Below are 22,145 nucleotides of genomic sequence, written 5' to 3' on the forward strand. Positions count from 1 at the left end.
GTCACATTACACCATTACACATTAGGGCAATGCTTTACCCAACCACATCCTTCACACATACATCCAGTTTGAGCAGCCAGAACAGGGACAGTGAGATTGCTTCTACTCTGACAGCTTGCTTTAATTTCATGTTGGTTGGGGGAAAAGTGGTTTCTCTTTCTCTCTGCTCCCCAGGGGAATGCAGCAGACAGAGGGACAGGAATGGAGTAACTCAATCCTATGTCAGTTGCTGGCCTAGCTTCTGCACTGGGCAAAGTGAATCTGAGCCAGAGAAGAATTGTTTGTTTTTGCTCTGGAAAGCTACTCCAGCAGGAAATGCCAACAGCAGAGGTGAAAGAAGTTGGTATCTGGAGTAGCCCAGGGCAGACACGTTATCCTGCATTTTTTTCTACAAGTTTTCAATCAGTTTGATGAAGGAGTATGTGGTTTTGAGATTTCTTTCAGAATTTTATTGTCTTCCTCTCTGGCAGAGAAGACAACTTTTGAGTAACTTCAAAGCAGATTTCAGCAAAAAATCTAGAAGCCATAGACCAGATAGAAACCCAACAAAGGCAGGATCCAGGTTGCAGGTCAGCATTTTCTCACTCTTGCATGTTCAGCATTATCTCCAAATCATTCCTGCAAGATATATTGGACTGGGGAAGAGGGAAAGGAGGACCAAAGTCCCACCAAACGAAATGAAGCAGAACTTTGAATTTGGGTTTTGGGGCTCAGATGTTAATCTGATGATTGAATTTTGGAGAAATAGTATTTATTCTGTGCCCAAGAAAGGTGTTTGTTGATAGCAATATTGTATTTTATTTTTTCAATGAAGAGTGGGTGGTAGGTATAGTCTGTTGTGATTACCTATGGCAAATGTATGTGCTTACTCTGATCTGCATCTTCAGTGATCCATCATCTCGCCCTCCCATCGAAACACAATGACAAGAGTCAGGGACATTTTTAGCAAGCCACAGCACTTTTGCTTAATCTAGATTCCTGGACTGAGCAGGAGGTTGGAGTTGATGATCAAATTGGCTGCTTTCTCCTCTAGGATTAAAAAAACAAATCCTACTTTGCACAGCTCCCCATCCTTAAAAGCATTTTCCTCCTACCCTGGACATGCACGTTTGCAGTTTAAAGAGGTAACCATGGCTCTCTTGGATTGCACCAGATTTTGAGTGTTCCACTGGCAACTGCTTTATTCAGCAGACAGCCAACAGTTTTTACTGGTGGAGATTTTACTGTCTGAAAGTTTCTCCAATAAACAGGAAGCAATTGCAATAATCCATATATTTATCCTGCCTGAAAACAATTACTATACATACAAATAGACTTAATTTCTACTGAACTGGAGCACTAATTGAAAAATAATTTATCATAAGGTCTTTGAGTTTCACCTCACCTTGATGAGTCCGCTGATATAAACAGGTAAAATTGCTTATCAACAATGATTGTGTCCATATTTCGTGAACTTGCTCAGAAAGAGGAACTGTTGAAAATACTTGCTCTAAAAAGGACAGTAACAGGTAAAGCTATAGCTCAGCTTTTTATAAATTATGCTACAGAAATACTTTTTTAAAATATAAGCTTTCATCTTTCAGCAACATGGGGAGCATCAATGAGTATTGCTTACTGCAAAGAAGAGAGCTCTTGTTTCAAAGTTTATTTCATATTACAGCATTATTCACCTGGGAAAACGTATAGTATTCAAGTTTAAACATATCATAAATGCATTCACACACACACACACAAACATATTTTTACATAATAACAAACACTATCCAGATGGCTCCTCACATATAGACTGTTTATGGCATGTCAGTGGGATGTTAATGCGCAAGTAGAGCAATCTTAATTTGCACTTTGAAGATAGGACAAGGAAAATAAATAATTTGGCTATCTCATAAAGATGTAGGAATCAGGAAGTTCTATGTTGAATATTGCATGCAGGTTAGCAGACTTAGCTTTCATTTGGATTTGATGCAAAGCTAAACAATTTTCCCATTAATATGTCCATCGAGAAACTACCAAGAGAAAAGAAGAAATAGGCCGAGTCAATATATCAAGCTAAGTCATAACATGGTTTGATATTGCTTTAATATATTATATAAAGTAATTACTGTTTTGATCAATCATGGTTTATGACTTAGCATTTTTAATAAATCGAGGCAGCTGTAGTTTATTCAGTAAGCAACCACCTAGCTTTTTATGCAAAACCAGGCCACTGAAATGAAGGTAATGTACCTTTAAAATGACTTATTTTTAAAATTCAAAATCACAACACTTTCTAGAATATAGTTGATTTGCAAAAGTTGCTTTTGTTGAGAGAGATCCTTGGAAACATCCAAATACTTCTGGGCAACATAAAGCTTTCCCTTTCCTTCCTTTTCTTGATTGCAGCTTCTTGTGCTGAATAAACTGATATTCCTGAAGGCTTTGGGATTCAGACATTGGGCTGAGCAAAAGTTCAGAAGTTCCAGAAATTAGTTTGCACTTCCATGAATTTCATTCAGATATGACTCTAAACCATGGATCAAGAAATAGTCAAATAAATACGTCATAATATGCAATTTGCTAGTAACTATATTTTGAAATGAATTTGCAACACCAATTTTTGCTAACTGTCAGTGAGTTGGAATGACACCTGACCTTACAAATCAAAGTTCTAAGAAGGAACACGGAATATTGCCTTGCACTAACTTAAGACCTCAAGTCCACCTAACTTAGCATTATCTAAATGACTGGTACTGACTCCCCAGTTTTCATGTAAGGGTCTCTAGCCTTAGTCCTACATGGACGTGCCATCCGACAAATCAGGCTTCTTTTCTATGCAAAGCAGAAGCTCTACCACTAAATGAAATCCTTTCCCTATATCCATTTGGCTTACAGCTACTGTTATACATCAGGGCTACCGCATACAGTTGAGATACCCAAGAAACAGGGGGAAAAAGGCACACTGCCTATTCCAAGCAATATGCCTGCTTCCACATGATGCCAGAAATGTACTGAGATATCTTGGGCAGATATCTTGAGATGGTGGGGAAAAAAATAACCCTCCGGTTTGGTACTGCTTAACAATTTGAGGAAATTGGTACAAGTATAGAAAGAGGTAAAACTAAACTTTTTTTTCCGGATGTTATGATTAAAGAGACCTGTAACACTAATTTCTTATGAAAAGTTATTATTTTTTTAATGTAGTGCTTATTATCCATAAAACACATTTGTAAACTTGAATTTCTTAAGACAGAGAAACAATAGGAATATTTATAAACACACGGATATACTGCTTATCATCCAAAATTTTGCAGTAAACAGTCATTCCAGCTTTCTTTGTTTGTATTATTTGTACCAATTCTCATTTATAATTGTCTAGAGTCTGTTTCCATGAATTTTTCTCAGTTTGTTACTTAAAATTGGTTTAACACACTGCAGTTCACATCTCAAATGTTTTTGTATAGTTTCAAATCTTACACAATAGGATGTTCAACTCCATGACCTTTGAAGTCTGTCACATACACCTTGCACTGGCTGCTACACACAGGCTGGTTCCCTCACAGACTGAGCTACAACCCAGTGGTGGTGCACAGTAACTCGTCTTGGATCCCTCAGGAAACAAGGTTTTGAATTTTGTGCACTTCAGGCACCATTGGAAGCCCATTCCTCTGGGTTTGCCTACCAAAACTCCTTCCTTCCTTCATGTTCATATTTCTCAGTGTTGAGCAAACCAAGCAGTCGTGTTTTGGACTCTCTACCTTCCAGGTGATCTGGATAATTCCCTAGTCCTCCAGCATGGGTGCAACTCCTCAGGAAGAGATATTCCTATCATAGCTGATAGTGTTTGGAAATCAAGGCCAGCAAGGGCAACGTGGAGGAAAGGCACAGTCTTGTTATAGGTATCTGAGGTGCAGAGCTAATTGTTCCACCCATTTTAAGGACTCCTAGTATTGACTATTTCAATACTTGATCTTCGCATCAAGCTGAACTTCCATAGTCAGACACATGCTAATGTCTCCATGTCGAAAAAGGACTATTACCAAACCTTACCATTTCCATCTCTTTCCCCCTCAATCTGATGGTGCTACTGCAGTGACTACTGTAGTATCAGAATAAAGGAGCCCACAGCGGGGACAGTGAAAGTTGTAACAGCACCAGAAAACAGTCAAGATTGCGGCTAGATAAGGATCCCTCACAACCAGGAAGAATTTTGATATAAATTAACAGTATTATATCTCCACTTCAGAAAGCATAACATATTACAGTAGGATCTCAGTTAACCGGCACCGCTTGGTAGATGCCGGATAAATGTAGTTTCCGTTTGCGTGAGGGTTAGTATTAAAAATAGGCACGCCAAGTTTGGACTTGCCTTTCTGCTAGAGAGGGATTGGCAGATCCCTTTCTGGCAGGGGGGTGGGTTTGGGCTTGGCACGTTGCGCCAATCCGGTCCCTTTCTATGGGTGGGTTTGGGCTTACCTTTAAAAAGGTGGGTTTGGAATTGCCTTTCTGCTGGAGAGGGGGATCTGATCGGCATGCCGTGCCAAGTTTAAACTTATCTTTCTGCTAAAAATTGATTTTATTTCAATGTTTATTTAATGTATTATTTCTTCATTTTTGTGCCAGTTGCTTGAGAGTGCCGGTTGCTTGAATTCCGGTTAACTGAGATTCTACTGTATTTCAGCCAAGGAACAATTTTAATACTTCAAAATTGTATGGTAATAACTTGCTACAATAATGCGTCAAAGCACAAACTGTTCTTGGTTCCACACAAGGAATTCTGATATTTCTGATAACTAGTCAAGTTGACATAATATTTGGCCAACCTGCTCAATTTCCTTGGCACCAGTATCTGCGAGTGTCTTCACTACCATATGAGCAGCAGTCTTCAAATACACAGCAGTGCTTTTATCCATACAACGGACCTCTTAGAACTCCTTCTTCATCTCCATCAGAGACTGTCTTCATGGAGTTCCAGACAACAAATTCCTTCTGACTGAGAAGAGTCACGTCATGACACGAAAACCATGGTGACTATGACCAGCAAGAGGATACTAATAGTTTGTCTGCTACATCCTGATGTCCTCCGAGCATGCAGTACTGCAAAAACAGCATTTGTGTGATTTGTTGGTATATCTACATTGCAGATCATCCCTTCACAGCAGGAAATGCATTCCTGTAAATTGTAATAGATAATGTTATTACATGGAAGCCACGGTGCTTCTTGATTAAAGGAATCAATCAATGAATCTGCACCAATTTGCACATGAAAATTACAACCCATTCTGAAGAAAAGAGATGTTCTCTTTTTAGATGCAATGCATGCTCCATTTTAAAACATAGTCTTAAACTAACAGAAAACATCACCTTATGAAATACAACATATCTACCATGCAGCTTTGTATAAACCATTAATAATGTATTAAATAGCTGCTGCTGGATTCCTTGGGAATCTTTTAAAAATTAATAAAACTTTAAATTTAACTGTAATCTACGTAACAATTTTGCTAATCAATTGGAATTAAAACATTGGTTACATGCAGCATATCATATTGCTATATTATCTAACAGTGCCTTTGTGTCAGAAAAGAAATGCATATTTAAAGAGATGGCTAGTCTTGAAAGAAAGGGAACTGTCACTATCCTTCACTATTCAAAGAAATAAGGGAGACAGAAGCTACAAGGACACTTATAACTAAAATATGCAATAAACTGTAAAATCCTCCATATACTGGCACTGCAATTCTATTGTGATCCTGGTTTTCAGATCAGGAAAATCTGAACACAGAAAAGACTGGAACACCTACAATTTGGCAAATTGCTGGATTTTTGTTGTTGCTGAAAAATGAATGAGCAACAGTTGTTTATTCTCAAGAAAACATCTGATGTGGAAGCAGATCGCAGTGCTGCAGCCCAACCAATACTATGCAGCATAATTCAATACTATTAACATGCTACATGCTTCCCAGTCATAATACAGAAGTCTGCATTCCTTTGTGCACAGAAAAAAATATGCATTTGTGAGCAGCAGTAAGGAATGTTCTAGTGCGCCACATTAGTTTTATTAGTTCTACATCAAGATGGTCAGGGAAGTAACCATAATTCTCATGTTATGAGAGACAATTTAATCAAGAATGATATTCCAAAGGTGGGCAGTGAGTTTTTGATCCACTGTTAGAGCAGTGCCCAAGCACAGCATCCTGTCCAATTGTCTACACCAATTCCCAGTATTATAGGTGGTTGGTGCCCTCTCTCAGGCAGAGTCCATATATCATCTAATCAAAATATATATTAGGCATGTGTAAATATTTTCTTAGCAAACTAATCATACAACTGCCAGAAAAAACAGAGACTGAAGATCCAGATGTTTTAAGTACAGAGCTGTACTTTAAAAAAAAATCTGAATTCTATATAGATGAAAATCTGAATCTTGAATTATTTATAATTCAGCAAAGCATATATTCAGCATAATAAATCCTGCTTTTACTGATTATGAAGAACTCATGATAGCCATGTTGAACATTGAAACCTCATTTTGTGCTATGAATCTTAATAATTGTTATTCATCCCTGCCTTGCTTCTGAGACTGTATTAAGCAATGCCCATATTTCATTATGTGTACTGCTGCAAGCTTAAGGGCTAGAAATGTGAAAGGAAAGGAAAAAAGAGGAAAAAAAGTATAGAGCTTCAGGGTATTGAAGTGTACATTTTTATGTTTGCTTTGCACTTGTATGGAATCATAAAATATAATCTGCCATACTTGTGCAGGTTGAGGCATAAGGGAAATCTCTCATTCCTTGTACCTAAAGTTGAAGTATGTGACATAAGGCAATTCCACGTGGCAGCCTAAGCTGCTTGTCTCCCAGACTGTTCCCAGAGGTTTCTTAAGTTAATTTCAAAAATTTCAGCCTGAATTGTAGTGGCTTGGTCACAGAGCTGGGCTGATACTCAGTCTAGCATATGGCCACTGCAAGACCTGACTGGTCATTCTCCTACTTCTTGCCCTTACTGGCTGGCTTCTATGTGGACCACTCTACCTGATCTCTGCCTTTAGGGATTATTCCCTTCTCACTAGTCCCCGTGCCCTTCCTTGGCTTTCCCAGAGGTGCATCCATGGCTGCCTTCATGCCCCCTTCCCACATTATTTCCTTTGACTCTAAATCAGACCTCCCCACCCCTCTTTTACGGTACCATTGTGGCTCCCATGCTTCAGTAATGAAGGCAATAGAGAACAAGTGGTTCTTTTGATCCAATGTTCCTCTATAGGTCCATAGAAATGTTACAGCAAGGAAATGCAGCCTCACAAAAACAAAATAGAAGTATTCCTACAAGTACAACAATAAATATATTTTAAAAGGAAAAGGAAGGGAAGCTATGCAATACAGTGTGCAAAGAGGGGGAAAGCAAAGACAGCATGCTTCATCCAGTCTGGGCAGAAACTGAAAGGGTGCCCACTGGGAGATGAAAGGGGTGAATGCAACGTGAACTTCTAGTGGTAAGGTTAATTCACTGACTTAACATTCCATCATTGGATCACTGCAAGATTTATTAAAAAGTGCAGAGCCCAGCAGTCTAGGATGAAAGAGCTGCACAAGGCAATGGTCAGCCACTGGAGAAGAGGGGTACGTTAGACACTTAAGCTAGTCAGCATTGGAGCTGCTACTAGAATGGAACAAGGTGCTGGAGGCCATCCACTCCGGAGGGCTTAAGATGGTTCCAGTTGGAAAACAGCAGTTCTGAATCAATGTTGGAAAACACAAGTGTGGGAGGCATTTGCAATGGGTTGGGAGTAGGAGCAGGAGGATATTATCCATTCCTGCTCTTAGAGAGCAGTGGGTGGCCCATACTGATGTTGGGCCAAGGAGAAAGTGTGGATCTGCCCAGAATTGTCATAACTGTTTCCAGTCATACTACTGTGAAGCAAGTAGCCTTAGGTGACAATGATTGAAAATATTTCTTTTAATGACCCTTCAACAAAACTCTGTGGAATGATAAATTATTAAGCAGATGGAGGAGATGGAACAGGAAATGGTAGATTTTTTTTCCATATTAACAGGGGTTGGATTTCATCACTGTGATTGGTATGTGACAGTGCTAAAGCATTCATTTGAGGTCAGATTATTGCATATGCTTCTGATAAAGGAAACATAATTTAAAGAACTGTTCACCCTTTGTGCTTCTCATCCATCTCCTAAACAATATAGGACTTTGGTTTCTGCAAAATATAAACTCAATAAGCTTTACACTTCCAAAATGAAAATTGTATTATTTTGTATGAGGCAATGATAATGGGAAATGGGAGAGTAAGCTATTGCCTTTTTTTTTCTTAAAACGAATTAAGCAAATCATTGGTTCATGATACATCTCGGAAAGTGGATACAGATTTTAGATTTATGCATCAACCATTTAAAATTATTGTTCCAAATTATGTGGGTTCCAATTTCTTACCAGCATATGATGAGGTAGACTCTTTTTTACAAAATGTAAAATCCCACAGCTCACAGAATTATATTACTAATCTTACTTCACCTTTTTTTCTTCAAGAAATTGTGACTAAAATCAATATATGAAATTAGGGAAGTCTCATGGCCCTGATGGATTTCCAGGAAATTCATACAAAAATATTGTACCATATTATACAATATTGGGTTCTTATTTCCTATTTTATTGGTTTATGCTGAAGCTTTTCCTAATAGATTCCTATCCTTTACTTTAAATGAAATTTATATTATAATACTTCCAAAGCAGGGCAAGAATCCTTTTATGAGTTTCAATTTATTTCCCTGAAAAATGGGGATACTAAGATTTTAACTGAAGGTCAAAGCCTTTGATTGTGTTGTTCACATCGAGCTGTGGAAAACACTCAGAAAAGTGGGAATCCCAGATTGTCCTCATGAGAAACTTATATACAGGTCAGAAGCCACAGTACAAGAAAAACATGGTAAAACTGACTGGCTCCAGGTTGGCAAAGGCATGCAACAAGGCTGTATACTCTCCCCTTATTTATTCAACCTTTATGCTGAATATATATTAAGGGAAGCTGGATTGGAAGAAGGTAAGCATGGTTTTAAAACTGGAGGAAGAAACATCACTAATCAGCACTCTGCTGATGACACTACCTTGATAACTGAAAATGCAAAGGATCTGCAAGCTCTAGTAATAAAAGTTAGGGAGCAAACTGAAAAAATGAGACTAAAATTAAATATAAGGGAGACCAACCTAATGACACTTCAGCGAAGGATCGTTACCTTGTCATGGTGCTGGAGCTTGAGCACCTCAATGATGCCATGAGCTAAACCATGAAGGGCCTCCCAAGACGGGAAGGTCATGACAGAGAGGTCAGACTAAATGCAATCCCTGGGGAAGGTAATGGCAACCCACCCCAGTATTCTTGCTGTGAAAACTAAATGGATCAGTACAACCAGAGATATGTCAGTATACCATCGGAAGATGAGACCCCCAGGTCAGAAGATGGTCAAAATGCTACTGGGGAGGAACAGAGGATGAGTTCAACTAGCCCCAGACGTGATGACGCAGCTAGCTCAAAGCCGAAAGGACGGCTAGTAGCCGATGGTACTGGTGGTAAACGGTGAATCCGATGTTCTAAGGATCAACACACCATTGGAACCTGGAATGTAAGATCTATGAGCCAGGGCAAATTGGATGTGGTTATTGGTGAGATGTCAAGATTAAAGATAGACATTTTGGGCATCAGTGAACTGAAATGGACTGGAATGGGCCACTTCACATCAAATGACCACCAGATCTACTACTGTGGACAAGAGGACCACAGAAGAAATGGAGTAGCCTTCATAATTAATAGTAAAGTGGCTAAAGCAGTGCTTGGATACAATCCAAAAAACGATAGAATGATCTCAATTTGAATTCAGGGCAAGCCATCTAACATCACAGTGATCCAAATATACGCCCCAACCACAGATGCTGAAGAAACTGAAGTAGAGCAGTTCTATGAGGATCTGCAGCAGCTACTGGACAACACGCCTAAAAGAGATGTTATTTTCATCACGGGAGACTGGAATGCTAAGGTGGGCAGTCAGATGACACCTGGAATTACAGATAAGCATGGCCTGGGAGAACAAAACAAAGCAGGACATAGGCTGATAGAATTTTGCCAAGACAACTCACTTTGCATAACAAACAACCTCTTCCAACAACCTAAGAGACGGCTTTATACATGGACTTCACCGGATGGACAACACCGAAATCAGATTGACTACATCCTTTGCAGCCAAAGGTGGCGGACATCTACACAGTCGGTAAAAACAAGACCTGGAGCTGACTGTAGTTCCGATCACGAACTTCTTCTTGCACAATTTAGGATCAGACTAAAGAGATTAGGGAAGACCCACAGATCAGCTAGATATGAGCTCACTAATATTCCTAAGGAATATGCAGTGGAAGTGAAGAATAGATTTAAGGGACTGGACTTAGTAGATAGGGTCCCAGAAGGACTATGGACAGAAGTTCGCAACATTGTTCAGGAGGCGGCAACAAAATACATCCCAAAGAAAGAGAAAACCAAGAAGGCAAAATGGCTGTCTGCTGAGACACTAGAAGTAGCCCAAGAAAGAAGGAAAGCAAAAGGCAACAGTGATAGGGGGAGATATGCCCAATTAAATGCAAAATTCCAGAGGTTAGCCAGAAGAGATAAGGAATTATTTTTAAACAAGCAATGTGTGGAAGTGGAAGAAGACAATAGAATAGGAAGGACAAGAGACCTCTTCCAGAAAATTAGAAACATCGGAGGTAAATTCCAGGCCAAAATGGGTATGATCAAAAACAAAGATGGCAAGGACCTAACAGAAGACAAAGAGATCAAGAAAAGGTGGCAAGAATATACAGAAGACCTGTATAGGAAGGATAACAATATCGGGGATAGCTTTGACGGTGTGGTCAGGGAGCTAGAGCCAGACATCCTGAAGAGTGAGGTTGAATGGGCCTTAAGAAGCATTGCTAATAACAAGGCAGCAGGAGATGATGGCATCCCAGCTGAACTGTTCAAAATCTTGCAAGATGATGCTGTCAAGCTAATGCATGCTATATGCCAGCAAATTTGGAAAACTCAAGAATGGCCATCAGACTGGAAAAAATCAACTTATATCCCCATACCAAAAAAGGGAAACACTAAAGAATGTTCAAACTATCAAACAGTGGCACTCATTTCACATGCCAGTAAGGTAATGCTCAAGATCCTGCAAGGTAGACTTCAGCAATTCATGGAGTGAGAACTGCCAGATGTACAAGCTGGGTTTAGAAAAGGCAGAGGAACTGGGGACCAAATTGCCAATATCTGATGGATAATGGAGAAAGCCAGGGAGTTTCAGAAAAACATCTATTTCTGTTTTATTAACTATTCTAAAGCCTTTGACTGTGTGGACCATAACAAATTGTGGCAAGTTCTTAGCGGTATGGGGATACCAAGTCATCTTGTATGCCTCCTGAAGAATCTGTATAATGACCAAGTAGTAAGTAGTAAGAACAGACCACGGAACAACAGACTGGTTTAAGATTGGGAAAGGAGCACGGCAGGGCTGTATACTCTCACCCTACCTATTCAACTTGTACGCAGAACACATCATGCGACATGCTGGGCTTGAGGAATTCAAGGCTGGAGTTAAAATCGCTGGAAGAAACATTAACAATCTCAGATATGCAGATGATACCACTTTGATGGCTGAAAGTGAAGAGGAACTGAGGAGCCTTATGATGAAGGTGAAAGAAGAAAGTGCAAAAGCTGGCTTGCAGCTAAACCTAAAAAAAACCAAGATTATGGCAACCAGCTTGATTGATAACTGGCAAATAGAGGGAGAAAATGTAGAAGCAGTGAAAGACTTTGTATTTCTAGGTGCGAAGGTTACTGCGGATGCTGACTGCAGTCAGGAAATCAGTAGACGCTTAATCCTTGGGAGAAGAGCAATGACAAATCTCGATAAAATAGTTAAGAGCAGAGACATCACACTGACAACAAATGTCCGCATAGTTAAAGCAATGGTGTTCCCCATAGTAACATATGGCTGCGAAAGCTGGACCATAAGGAAGGCTGAGAGAAGGAAGATAGATGCTTTTGAACTGTGGTGTTGGAGGAAAATTCTGAGAGTGCCTTGGACTGCAAGAAGATCCAACCAGTCCATCCTCCAGGAAATAAAGCCAGACTGCTCACTTGAGGGAACGATATTAAAGGCAAAACTGAAATACTTTGGCCACATAATGAGAAGACAGGACACCCTGGAGAAGATGCTGATGCTAGGGAGAGTGGAAGGCAAAAGGAAGAGGGGCCGACCAAGGGCAAGGTGGATGGATGATATTCTAGAGGTGATGGACTCGTCCCTGGGGGAGCTGGGGGTGTTGACGACCGACAGGAAGCTCTGGCGTGGGCTGGTCCATGAAGTCACGAAGAGTCGGAAGCGACTAAACAAATAAACAACAAGCTAATGACAACAGGTAGAACAACCAGCCTTAGAACTGGCAATGAAGATACCAAAGTAGTGAATAGCTTCTGTCTTTTAGGATCAACTATCAACAATAAAGGAACAAGCAGTCAAGAAATCTGCTGAAGACTAGCACTTGGTAAGGCAGCCATGAAGGCCTTGGAAAAGATATTCAAATGCCATGATGTGTTTATACCTACAAAGATCAAAAATGTGCCAGCCATGGTATTCCCAGTGACACTCTATGGAAGCAAAAGTTGGATTTTAAAGAAGCAGGATAGGAAGTGATAGAAAATGACTTGATGGCACATTATCCATCTTTCTGTCTGTCTGTCTGTCTGTCTTCAACTGTAGATCATAGATTTTTCTTCTTCTGACATCTGTGCATTCAGGGCCACCAAGGTTCTGATAATATTAGATTTTTAACAGATGTAATTGTTTTCATTCAAAATAGAGAAAATGAACCAGTCATTTTTTTATTTAAATACAGACAAAAATTAATATAATTTCTTGGAGGTTTCTGAAGTGAGTCTTGAATTATTCAGGGTTTCCAAGCAGCTTTAATTTCATATCTGGAAAGCAATCCATTCCTCCTAACTTCTCTTACATTAAGAGCTATTTTGTGGCATACAAAAACTACTGAGACTGTTCCTGGAGAGAGACAGATAAATGCAGGAAGAAACCCAAAACTCATCTGGACCCATCATGGTTCTCAGGCAGAAACTCAACCTTGTCTTTTGACATCTGTAGATATTGCCAAGTGTTCCATGGGGAGATTCAATCTACAGAACAGAAAGGGGTCTCTTCGTTCTAAGTGTTAGCTTTATACCAAAATGTAAAGCTTACTGTATGACTAGTTTCTCTGTAGCGATGGCAGCCAACAAAATGGCATTCTTCCCTGGTAGCACATTTTTTGGTGACAGAGAGGCTTCTTCCATGACTGGTAAAGTGATGGACTGTTAAACAGTACTGAGTGTCTAAACAATCGAAAAAGAAAAGGAAAGAGGAGAAAACAAAAGGCAACATCAGGATTCTTTTACAATTATATTTTATAAGCTCAAACATGCTGACTTAATTTTCTCACTAAAAATCAAAATCCTAGTAACGTCTGAATACTTGCCCTAGAAGTACTGATACATGAACCATGTTTTTCTTGATTCAAACATTTAACATATTATTCCAATATTCTCTAACCTTAGGGTGTACATTTCCTGGTCCTTTTTCTTTTTTAAATGAATGTCCACACATCGACATATGTCCTTGCTTTCCATTAGCTGTAGATTTTTCCAAGTTGTGGAAATGATGTACAACCACCCACCATATTGCTGATGGGGATGCTACCACTTGATGGCCACTCAGTGATTTTCCCTAATGGATGGAAAATATGCATAATCCACCCTGCCTACGTTCTCTTGGCAAAAATCCTTTCCGCCCAGAAGAGAAAGCAGCTATTCTGCATCTCCATGCAGTGGGCAGTTTGTGGAGGAGAAACCAATGGTCATTATTAGCTGGGACTTCTGGGATTGAACTTCTCAAGTCTGGAGGGCGTCAGGTTGGGAAATTTGTATTATATCAATGAAGGAATTGCTTATTAGTGATTGCTGTTTAATGTTGACCTGCTCTGGATCACTTGAGAGAGGATGCAGACTCTTCCTGTAAAACTGATAACAAGAGGAGAAAGGGAACAGCCAGATGAGATGGACACTGGCCATTAAATTTTATAGTGACAGCTCAAAAGGATACTATAGATAAGCACAAAGTCAGCTATAAATGACAATTCTGATCAACACTGTGACAGGTGGAAGTACACTTAGACTTCAACTTTACTGTTAATCTCATGTAACATTGAAGTGAATCCAGGAAAACAGCTATATACTCCAGAAGTCATTAGTTTTTTGGACTGTTAAATCCTGTTTAACCACTGGATGCCCTTAATATGACTGAGTTAATTGGAAAAGCTAAAATAAATGCTTTCCATATACTTACTCTGAGGACACCATTTATCTTCAGCCCATCTGTTACAGTTGTAATTGTCAATAACTTTGTCACAAGTAAAGCACTTGAAGCTGCTTGGAAATGGAGTAGCTTTAAAATTAAATGAAAGGGTGGAAAATGTTAAATACTTTATTCTGATGACTCTAAATTCTCCTATTCCCCTCAATTAGTCCCCAGACAGGAGGGAATGATTTGACAATATATTTTGTTAAATTAACATTTTTTTCCTCACACAGTCATAAGCACATTAGAGCTAAGCCCCATTAAGTTCACTTGGATTTACTCCCCAAGTGGATAAACATAAAAACTTCTTTTAAAAGGAGTAAAATCTGCTTAGCTTGATTTTAAACTTACATCATATCAGAAGACTGGTTCAAGTAAACCTAGAACAGATCCACAACTTGAACATTCTCCAGATGTGTGAACTTCAATTCCCAGAATTCCCAGACAGGAAATCCAGAACTGAACATTCTGGGATTTGAAGACTACACACCTGGAGAGTATCTAAGCTGGAAAAGGTTGATCTAGAAAGTAAGTGTTTGGCATGCCCAAATGGTCCCACATTAACAAGCTGCAAGCATCTGATGCATGGAGAGAGTAGCTAAGTCCAATATTTGCTTAGTCCATTGTGGCACAGTATGAGATATATTGTTGTTTTTAACTTGGCACAACTTCCTGTATACCAGTGTGTTCTAGTCCATTGGCCATGGAAGCTCATCCTGTGACTTTGAGCCGGTCATTCTCTCTCAGCCCAACCTACCTTACAAGCCTGCTATTATGAGGGGGAAAGTAGATCTTGCTTTGCACTTAAACATTAGTGCACACCGAATAAAAATACTAGTACTGCTACCACTGTTGCCAATAAATGGATTAGATGCCTGAAAAGTTTACTGAAGTAGCATGCCCTGGACTGCTTCTGACGCTACCTCCATCAGCAGGACAAACCTTCAAAACTGCAATGCTCAATGAATGCTGCAGAACTTTTGCAAACAGTATACACAGCAAAAATATCAGAAGAGCACAGGGAAGGCAATAAAAAGGTATTATAACTTAATCAGATGAACACCCAGGTGCACATTTCAGGCCATTAATCAGGAGTTCCACCTAATAATTAACAATCACCGAAGACAGTCAAATTAGTGTTTTGCTTTTAGGCCTATGCATAATTGTAATATAAAATAACCTTTTAAAAAGGTTTGAGGGGCTTAAGATAGAAAATGCTGGAAATGTTTGGAAAGTGGTTATTCACTGATGCAAAATAATTGGAACTGGCTACTTACGGTCTACTGGAAGTCTCACATTATAGAAGTTGATGTTCTTGGCTAAAACCCAGTTGCCTGAAACTATGAGGATCTGAACAAAAGCTACAGCCAGCATGTGACAGAGTAATGGCATGCCGTTAATGTACATCAGAGCTTAATGCTCTCATACCTAAAAGGAAGGGGGGAGTGAGAAAAGGAGAGAAACGCCACTTTGTTATAAAAAGAGAAAGAGGACTGGGTATATTTAGCATAATTTCTACAATATTAGCCTCCTAACACTGTTGATGGAATGATGGTCATTAGAGAAATACCAGCACTGCAAAGCTAAGCTGTTCCTGCCTCCTACTGGTGAGGCTTGGGCTATACAGGAGAGCAAAACACCCTGGCAGGTGGGGCTGCAGAGGAAATTAAAAAAAATAAAATAAAATCTCAGTCCTAAACTTGAATGGATCAAATTAAGATATTTAGAAAGAAAGTAGAAGACAGAGTTCACAGGCAATTTATTCTTCATCAGGTAACATCTCTAACTTAAGTAACAGACTTGAGATTTTTATAAATAGGTAATTGTCCCAAAATGCATACTCAGATCATCATCATGAATAGCAGACATAATCAGAAACCCTTTTCACATAGAAGATGCTCCTGTGCTTCTATGAAATTGAAATTTAGACACAGCTTTCTGAGTTATAGATTTTACAAGGAATTGCGCTCCCAACTAATTCAACAGTTGGACTGCCTGACCAATGGTATTTAGATTTTTTCCTAAAAGAGAAGCATCCTGAAATCACCTGTATGTAGCTAAATCTCATGCCTGAGCCCTACGGCTTCACTATGTTCAGAGCTGAAAACAGAAGTAGGTGATTTACTTAATGAGATTTTATTGTATTCTCAAAGTATATTTACTTTGTTTTAACTGTTATGATCTGGACTTGGCCTCTAAGAAAATGTTCATTCCTACTCAGGTCATCTCCTATTACTCTTGATTAATTAATCTAAAATAATGTGACACTGTGGTTTTTGAACTTCTACCAACAAAGGAGATTGACTGACTACTTCTCCAAATATATAATTTGGAGAAAGCAAGGCAATTTATTATTCTAAAATATTTGAATCACTTCAAATAAATAATGGCTTACCTTCAAAATGCTGAGCCCAAGGACATAGGATACAGTATTTTAACAGGAGCTCCTAGGCCACCACATGATTCCTAGGCAATGTGTTATGTCTCATATTCAACCAAGTTGGGTAAAACTTTTAAGTCTCAATATATTAGAATTTCGCAAGGAGAACCGCAGGAGCTCAGGAAGCAGGTAGTGCTTAAAAGGTATGTTCCATTACAGTACAATACCACTTATACTTCAAATAAATGCAAACATACTGAGACTTTAAAGCAGATTGCGTAAGTGTACAAGCAAATACAACTGTTTGCTATGTTATGTGTTCTGGTTGCTATCAAGAACACCAGTAATACAGAACAATATTTGCATCAGTGCCTGATGAGACTAACACTCTACACAGGATGCATAGCACCACCCTTCAAAATCACCACTAGATGGTGTGAGATAAGATTAGATCCATAATTCCTAAACAATTCGGGCACCCCAGGATGTGAAATCTAACCAGTTGCAATAAGAAATAAGTCAGAATGGAATTCAAGGTTTGTTCCCGAAAGACCTCTGGGGTGGACACTGAAAACAGGTGGAGCTGACAAATACAGCACTCCCCTTATTATCACAATTCATTGCATATGATGCCCAGCAATAATTAGCCACTTTCAGCAAGTTAAATCAAGGTTTAATTCTTTTTAGATGAAACAGCAAGTTTTTTTCCATCCAAATAAAGAATGCATGATGAAGGAATCTGGGAATTAACACTATTACTCATGGAAGAGCACATACAGGATACACATACACACAAGAACGTATATCAGCACAGAACATTTTCCTCTTAGTGACCACAAACGTCGAGCCCAGAACTTTTGCAATAGTACTGTGTGATTTCTTTGGAATAATTCCTACTAGCAGTATGCATATATAATGGAAAAGCAAGAGAGAAGGAGAGGGAGAGAAAGAAAGAGGAGCACAGAAAGGAGGATCTTTTCCTAATACCAATCAATCACCGAACTGGAAAGGTCCATTTAGGCTGTCATGTCCAACACCCTGCTCAGTGTAGGAATCCAAATTAAAACATTTCCAACCAATGTCTAACCAGCTTCTCCTTAACACATCTGGCCAACCAGCTTCCTTGGTACATGAACATTCCTAGGGAAAATCATCCTCTAGCTTTTGCTGCTACAAAGGTCTTTTCTTTATATACCTCCCCTGGGTCCCCCAGAAGACCTTTGCTGCTGAAAGGAAACCCAATCATTTGCTGAAGACGTATTATTCCATGACACCTGTTGCTATAGCTCAGAAGACATGGCTGAGAATTTCTATCAGGCTTACCACTGGCACAGCTGCACAGGTAAGGATCCTTGCAGATAAATAGCAGTTTCAGAGGAGGAGCACAACGTCCCGAGTACAGTACTGCCATTCTAAACACCTTTCCCTTTGTATCTGTCTGTCACTAAGCAGAAAGGAATTGGCTGGGCTTTTGTGTGTTTTGCTACAGTGCAATTCTTTTGCTTCAAAGTAGTGGAAGGCTATTTGAAGGAGGCACACAGCAATTAAATTACTCACCGAGATTTTTGTCTGCAGAACACTGTGGATTGTTTCGTTTTACAAATATTTGGGTGGATAACCAATGACGTGAGAGAGGAAGAGTAACTTGCCTTTAAAAGACTAAAAAATTTTGACTGCGTTGACTGCATACACTGCTCAAAATCACTGCATTTTCCCCCGGCTTGGTCTTAAACTACATCACACTGTACAGTACTCTTCCAGCATCTCGTTAGCTAAGTAGTATAACCTACTTGAGCCTCAACTTGTCTACTTCGAGAGCATTCAGTGTAAGGTTTGTCCACCACAGGAACACAGCTGCCCTTTATATCAAATGTGAGTGAGTGCCTCTAGCAGCCCATTATGCACAGCAAAAACACAAAGCTGCACCCACACCACATATGTGTCTTTCCAAACATTGATGCTTAAATATGAACTGCCTAAGGCAAAGCAAGTACACATATTACCTTACACACATATACATGTAAGGTGAACGTAACTCACACATTGCACTGGCAAAGTAGTGCAGTGTGTCAACCAGCCAACGTATGAATCCAGATCTGCTGCAACCCTCCAAATGCCACTGCCTGCTGATCTGCCAATGTATCATTCTATGATACCAGAATAATTCAAAATCAGAATTAAACTCCAGTCCACATGCAAGAATCACACATTGTGCTTTCTGGGTGAATTTGAGATTTCTCAGCCCATATTAAAAAAATAGATCACTTTGGATCTCTGGTTGGTAACAGCTATCTTTACTTTTCCTGCAGCTTGGAAGAGAGTGAAGGAGACATCAGAAAAATTAAAAAGGAGATGGCCTTGGGCTATGCAAATCTGTGAATTTCAGTTTCTCATTTTCACAAGAATGTCAAATTTGGTTCTTTGAATTTGTTTTTTTTTTCACCTTTCCACTGGAATTTGTATGTATTCATAATTATTTTGATGCAGTTCCCCACATATTTTCCTTTATTGTTTTCATAACGTACACAATTTTCCAATATAATATAATGATCGGTATTATATGTGCATTACTTTTAGGAATATATGCATTTCTATACAAACTTCCATAAACACACACACAAATATCCATATCCATATATTTAAGCTGCACTGCAGAATTTGGAGGACCATATATGGTTCATTTTGTGTATTGGTTTGAAAATGAGAAATGAGGTCAATTCACATTATTTATTTATTGACTGATTGTCTATCCCGCCTTTATTATTTTTATAAATAACTCAAGGCAGGGAACATACCTCATACGCCTTCCTCCTCCTATCTTCCCCACAACAACAACCCTGTGAGGTGGGTTGGGCTGGGAGAGAGTGTTTCAAATACAAACTAATGAATTTGTCTGCCATTTAGTTTAATTCTGACCACCCATTACCCCAGAGAGAATGTGACCTATGAATTTATGTTTAACAAATCAAGTAAGGTAGCTGCCATATACCTGCTTCCTTACCTAGAACTGTGATAATTGTTTAATCTCATTCCGATCACAATCAATCAAAGCCAGAGAGATTCCTCCAAGGCACTAATTCTACTTCTCTTATTGAACTGAAAATGCTAACCTTGGGGATGCAAACATGTCAGGCTGCTTGCTTGGTAGCAAGCAGAAAAGTTATTCTGAAGAAGAAGAGACAGGTTTCTTGTCTTCCTTTTGAGAAGGACATAATGCAGGAAGGAAAGTGTTAAGTCTGTGGTATGCATCTCTGCAAGTGTAGTCTCCTCTCCAGGATACTTATTAAGAGCAATTAGAGATCAGAGTAGGCAATTTCCTCTTTTCTGCCTCTCCCCACATCTGAGTTAACATCCTTCCAACTGATACCTAAACATATGACACATCCTAAAATCTCAAAAAGGTCTTGCTAGATCATTTCTCTATTTGTAGGTTACTTCTAAAGGACCAACTTATAGACTTCAGCCCACATACAGCTTGTCCACACAGACAGTCGTCCCCATGCGCACACTTCCAACTATCAGAATCTCTGTCATAATGGCCTATAGTGGTACTCACTACAGCTGTTGTGAGAATAGCCACAGCCAACCAATTAGGGAGCACAGAAATTGGCTTCCAGCAAAAGTCCAGCCCCCCGCCCCTTGCTAGGTTAACTTGCATGAAGAGGAAATTTTAAAAAACAAAAACAAAAAAAAAACAGTCTGGCTGGCTGCAAAAAAAGAACCTCAGTCCAGCACAACTATACAGGGATGTATACTTCACAGTGGGGGGTGAGACTAGCCAAGAAGCCAGAGGCAGGTTTGGGTGGGAATCCTTGCCAATGGGAAAGCTGTCAATCCCCAGTTTCTGCTAGTTCAGCATTTCAGATTACAAATGAAAAAAAAAATTGGTTTAGTTGCTCCAGGAGGACAATGTCATGTGATTGTTGGGGTATGGGACTGATTTGGGGAATGATACCAAAGCCCCTAGAGAGCCAGTTTGGTGTAGTGGTTAAGGCATCAGGCTAGAAACCGGGAGACCATGAGTGCTAGTCCCGCCTTAGGCACAAAGCCAGCTGGGTGACCTTGGGCCAGTCACTTTCTCTCAGCCCTAGGAAGGAGGCAATGGTCGACCACTTCTGAAAAACCTTGCCAAGAAAACTGCAGGGACTTGTCCAGGCAGTCACCGAGAATTGGACATGATTGAATGGATAAAAAAACCACACCAAAAAAAGCCCTTAATGAATCCTTGAATATGTAAAAATGATAAGAGTGGATTTTTTTTTTTTGAGTAAACCAATTTAGCTTCTAGAATATCAGATAATAAACTACCTGACTTGGTGGTGGTGGTGGTGATAAAAACATGAACTCTATGCACAGTTTCAAGTTTTAAAAATGGCATCTTTGCTTGCTTACACACATACAGACACCCAGGCAATTTTCTAGGGACTTATTTCAAAAGTGTATGCTTTTGCTCACTAGAAGCTTTTTGTTCCTCAGCCTAAACACCACAATGTGAACAGCTATTTATCCTTTTCACACAGAGTTCTCAATTTAACATCTTCCAGCCCCAGGTTATATATTGAGAGAGAGGTAAGGTAATAAATTCTTTGGTCAAATAAAGCCTCTGCATTTCAAATATTTACCTTGCAAATATCCAAAAGTGAAGCAGTCTGGAAGTTTTAAAATATTTTTACCCAACACTCATAGCTTCATTAATTACTTTTGGTAAGATGAATTGTGTCTATCAACCTGTAAAATATTTGCTAATGTACTGTTAATTTTTTAAATCGTTTCTGAAGTCTTAACATTTGAAACCAAACATTTTAGTTAGCTTCATCTGCTAAATGAAATTTAAAAGAGAAAACTCAGTAGAGCGACTGACTGAAATACACCATCTTTTTTCTCGTAGAAGACTGTCCATCACACAGCACAGAGAATATACAGCAAAGCAACTCACTGAGTGTTCTTTTAGTTATTGCTCATAATTCTTTATTGTAATAATGAAAAATATATCCTGGTAGGGAAAAAAGTCAGTAACACTATGTTATTCCAGAAATTTATTTATTTATTTATTCTGGCACGAGACTTTATAAACAAAAGTACTATCAAACGTATGAAAAAAGAACTCAGTCGGAACCAGCGTTCAAATGCAGAAATCCACTGGTTCTACAACTGTCTGTGTTGTTTTTCTATGTATTGTTTCAGCCTTCAATGCCTTATAGCTGACCTGCAGTTTTTGGAATGCAGGTGGCTAGTTGTATCAGCTAAATGCACAATAATAATCCCAAAGAGTTGAGTTGATTCTACTTCCATAAGATCTCTGTGTCGTCATCTGATAAAGCTAACTGTAGCTCACAAAAACGTCT

General features: G+C 39.2%; 1 protein-coding gene across 1 annotated transcript; it reads right to left on the bottom strand.

Annotated features, from left to right (window-relative positions):
* Window positions 1-4,664: 4,664 nt before the first annotated feature.
* Window positions 4,665-16,009, bottom strand: LYPD6B (LY6/PLAUR domain containing 6B). The gene is made up of 4 exons (XM_063292342.1): window positions 15,698-16,009; window positions 14,409-14,507; window positions 13,269-13,399; window positions 4,665-5,149 (listed from the first exon to the last, which is right to left on the bottom strand). Exons 1-4 carry the CDS (start codon window positions 15,825-15,827, stop codon window positions 4,985-4,987), a joined length of 525 nt encoding a protein of 174 aa, XP_063148412.1. The 5' UTR covers window positions 15,828-16,009; the 3' UTR covers window positions 4,665-4,984.
* Window positions 16,010-22,145: the final 6,136 nt, after the last annotated feature.

The sequence above is a fragment of the Candoia aspera genome, chromosome 1 (assembly GCF_035149785.1).
Source record: "Candoia aspera isolate rCanAsp1 chromosome 1, rCanAsp1.hap2, whole genome shotgun sequence".
Taxonomy (NCBI): domain Eukaryota; kingdom Metazoa; phylum Chordata; class Lepidosauria; order Squamata; family Boidae; genus Candoia; species Candoia aspera.

Bases quoted from the DNA above. Each gene is read 5' to 3' on its own strand.
- LYPD6B (XM_063292342.1), bottom strand. From the start codon at position 15,827: ATGTACATTAACGGCATGCCATTACTCTGTCACATGCTGGCTGTAGCT. The intron at 14,508-15,697 runs GTAAGTAGCCAG...TTAATTTTAAAG, and splicing joins TGTGAGACTTCCAGTAGACC to CTACTCCATTTCCAAGCAGC. The intron at 13,400-14,408 runs GTAAGTATATGG...TCGATTGTTTAG, and splicing joins AGATAAATGGTGTCCTCAGA to ACACTCAGTACTGTTTAACA.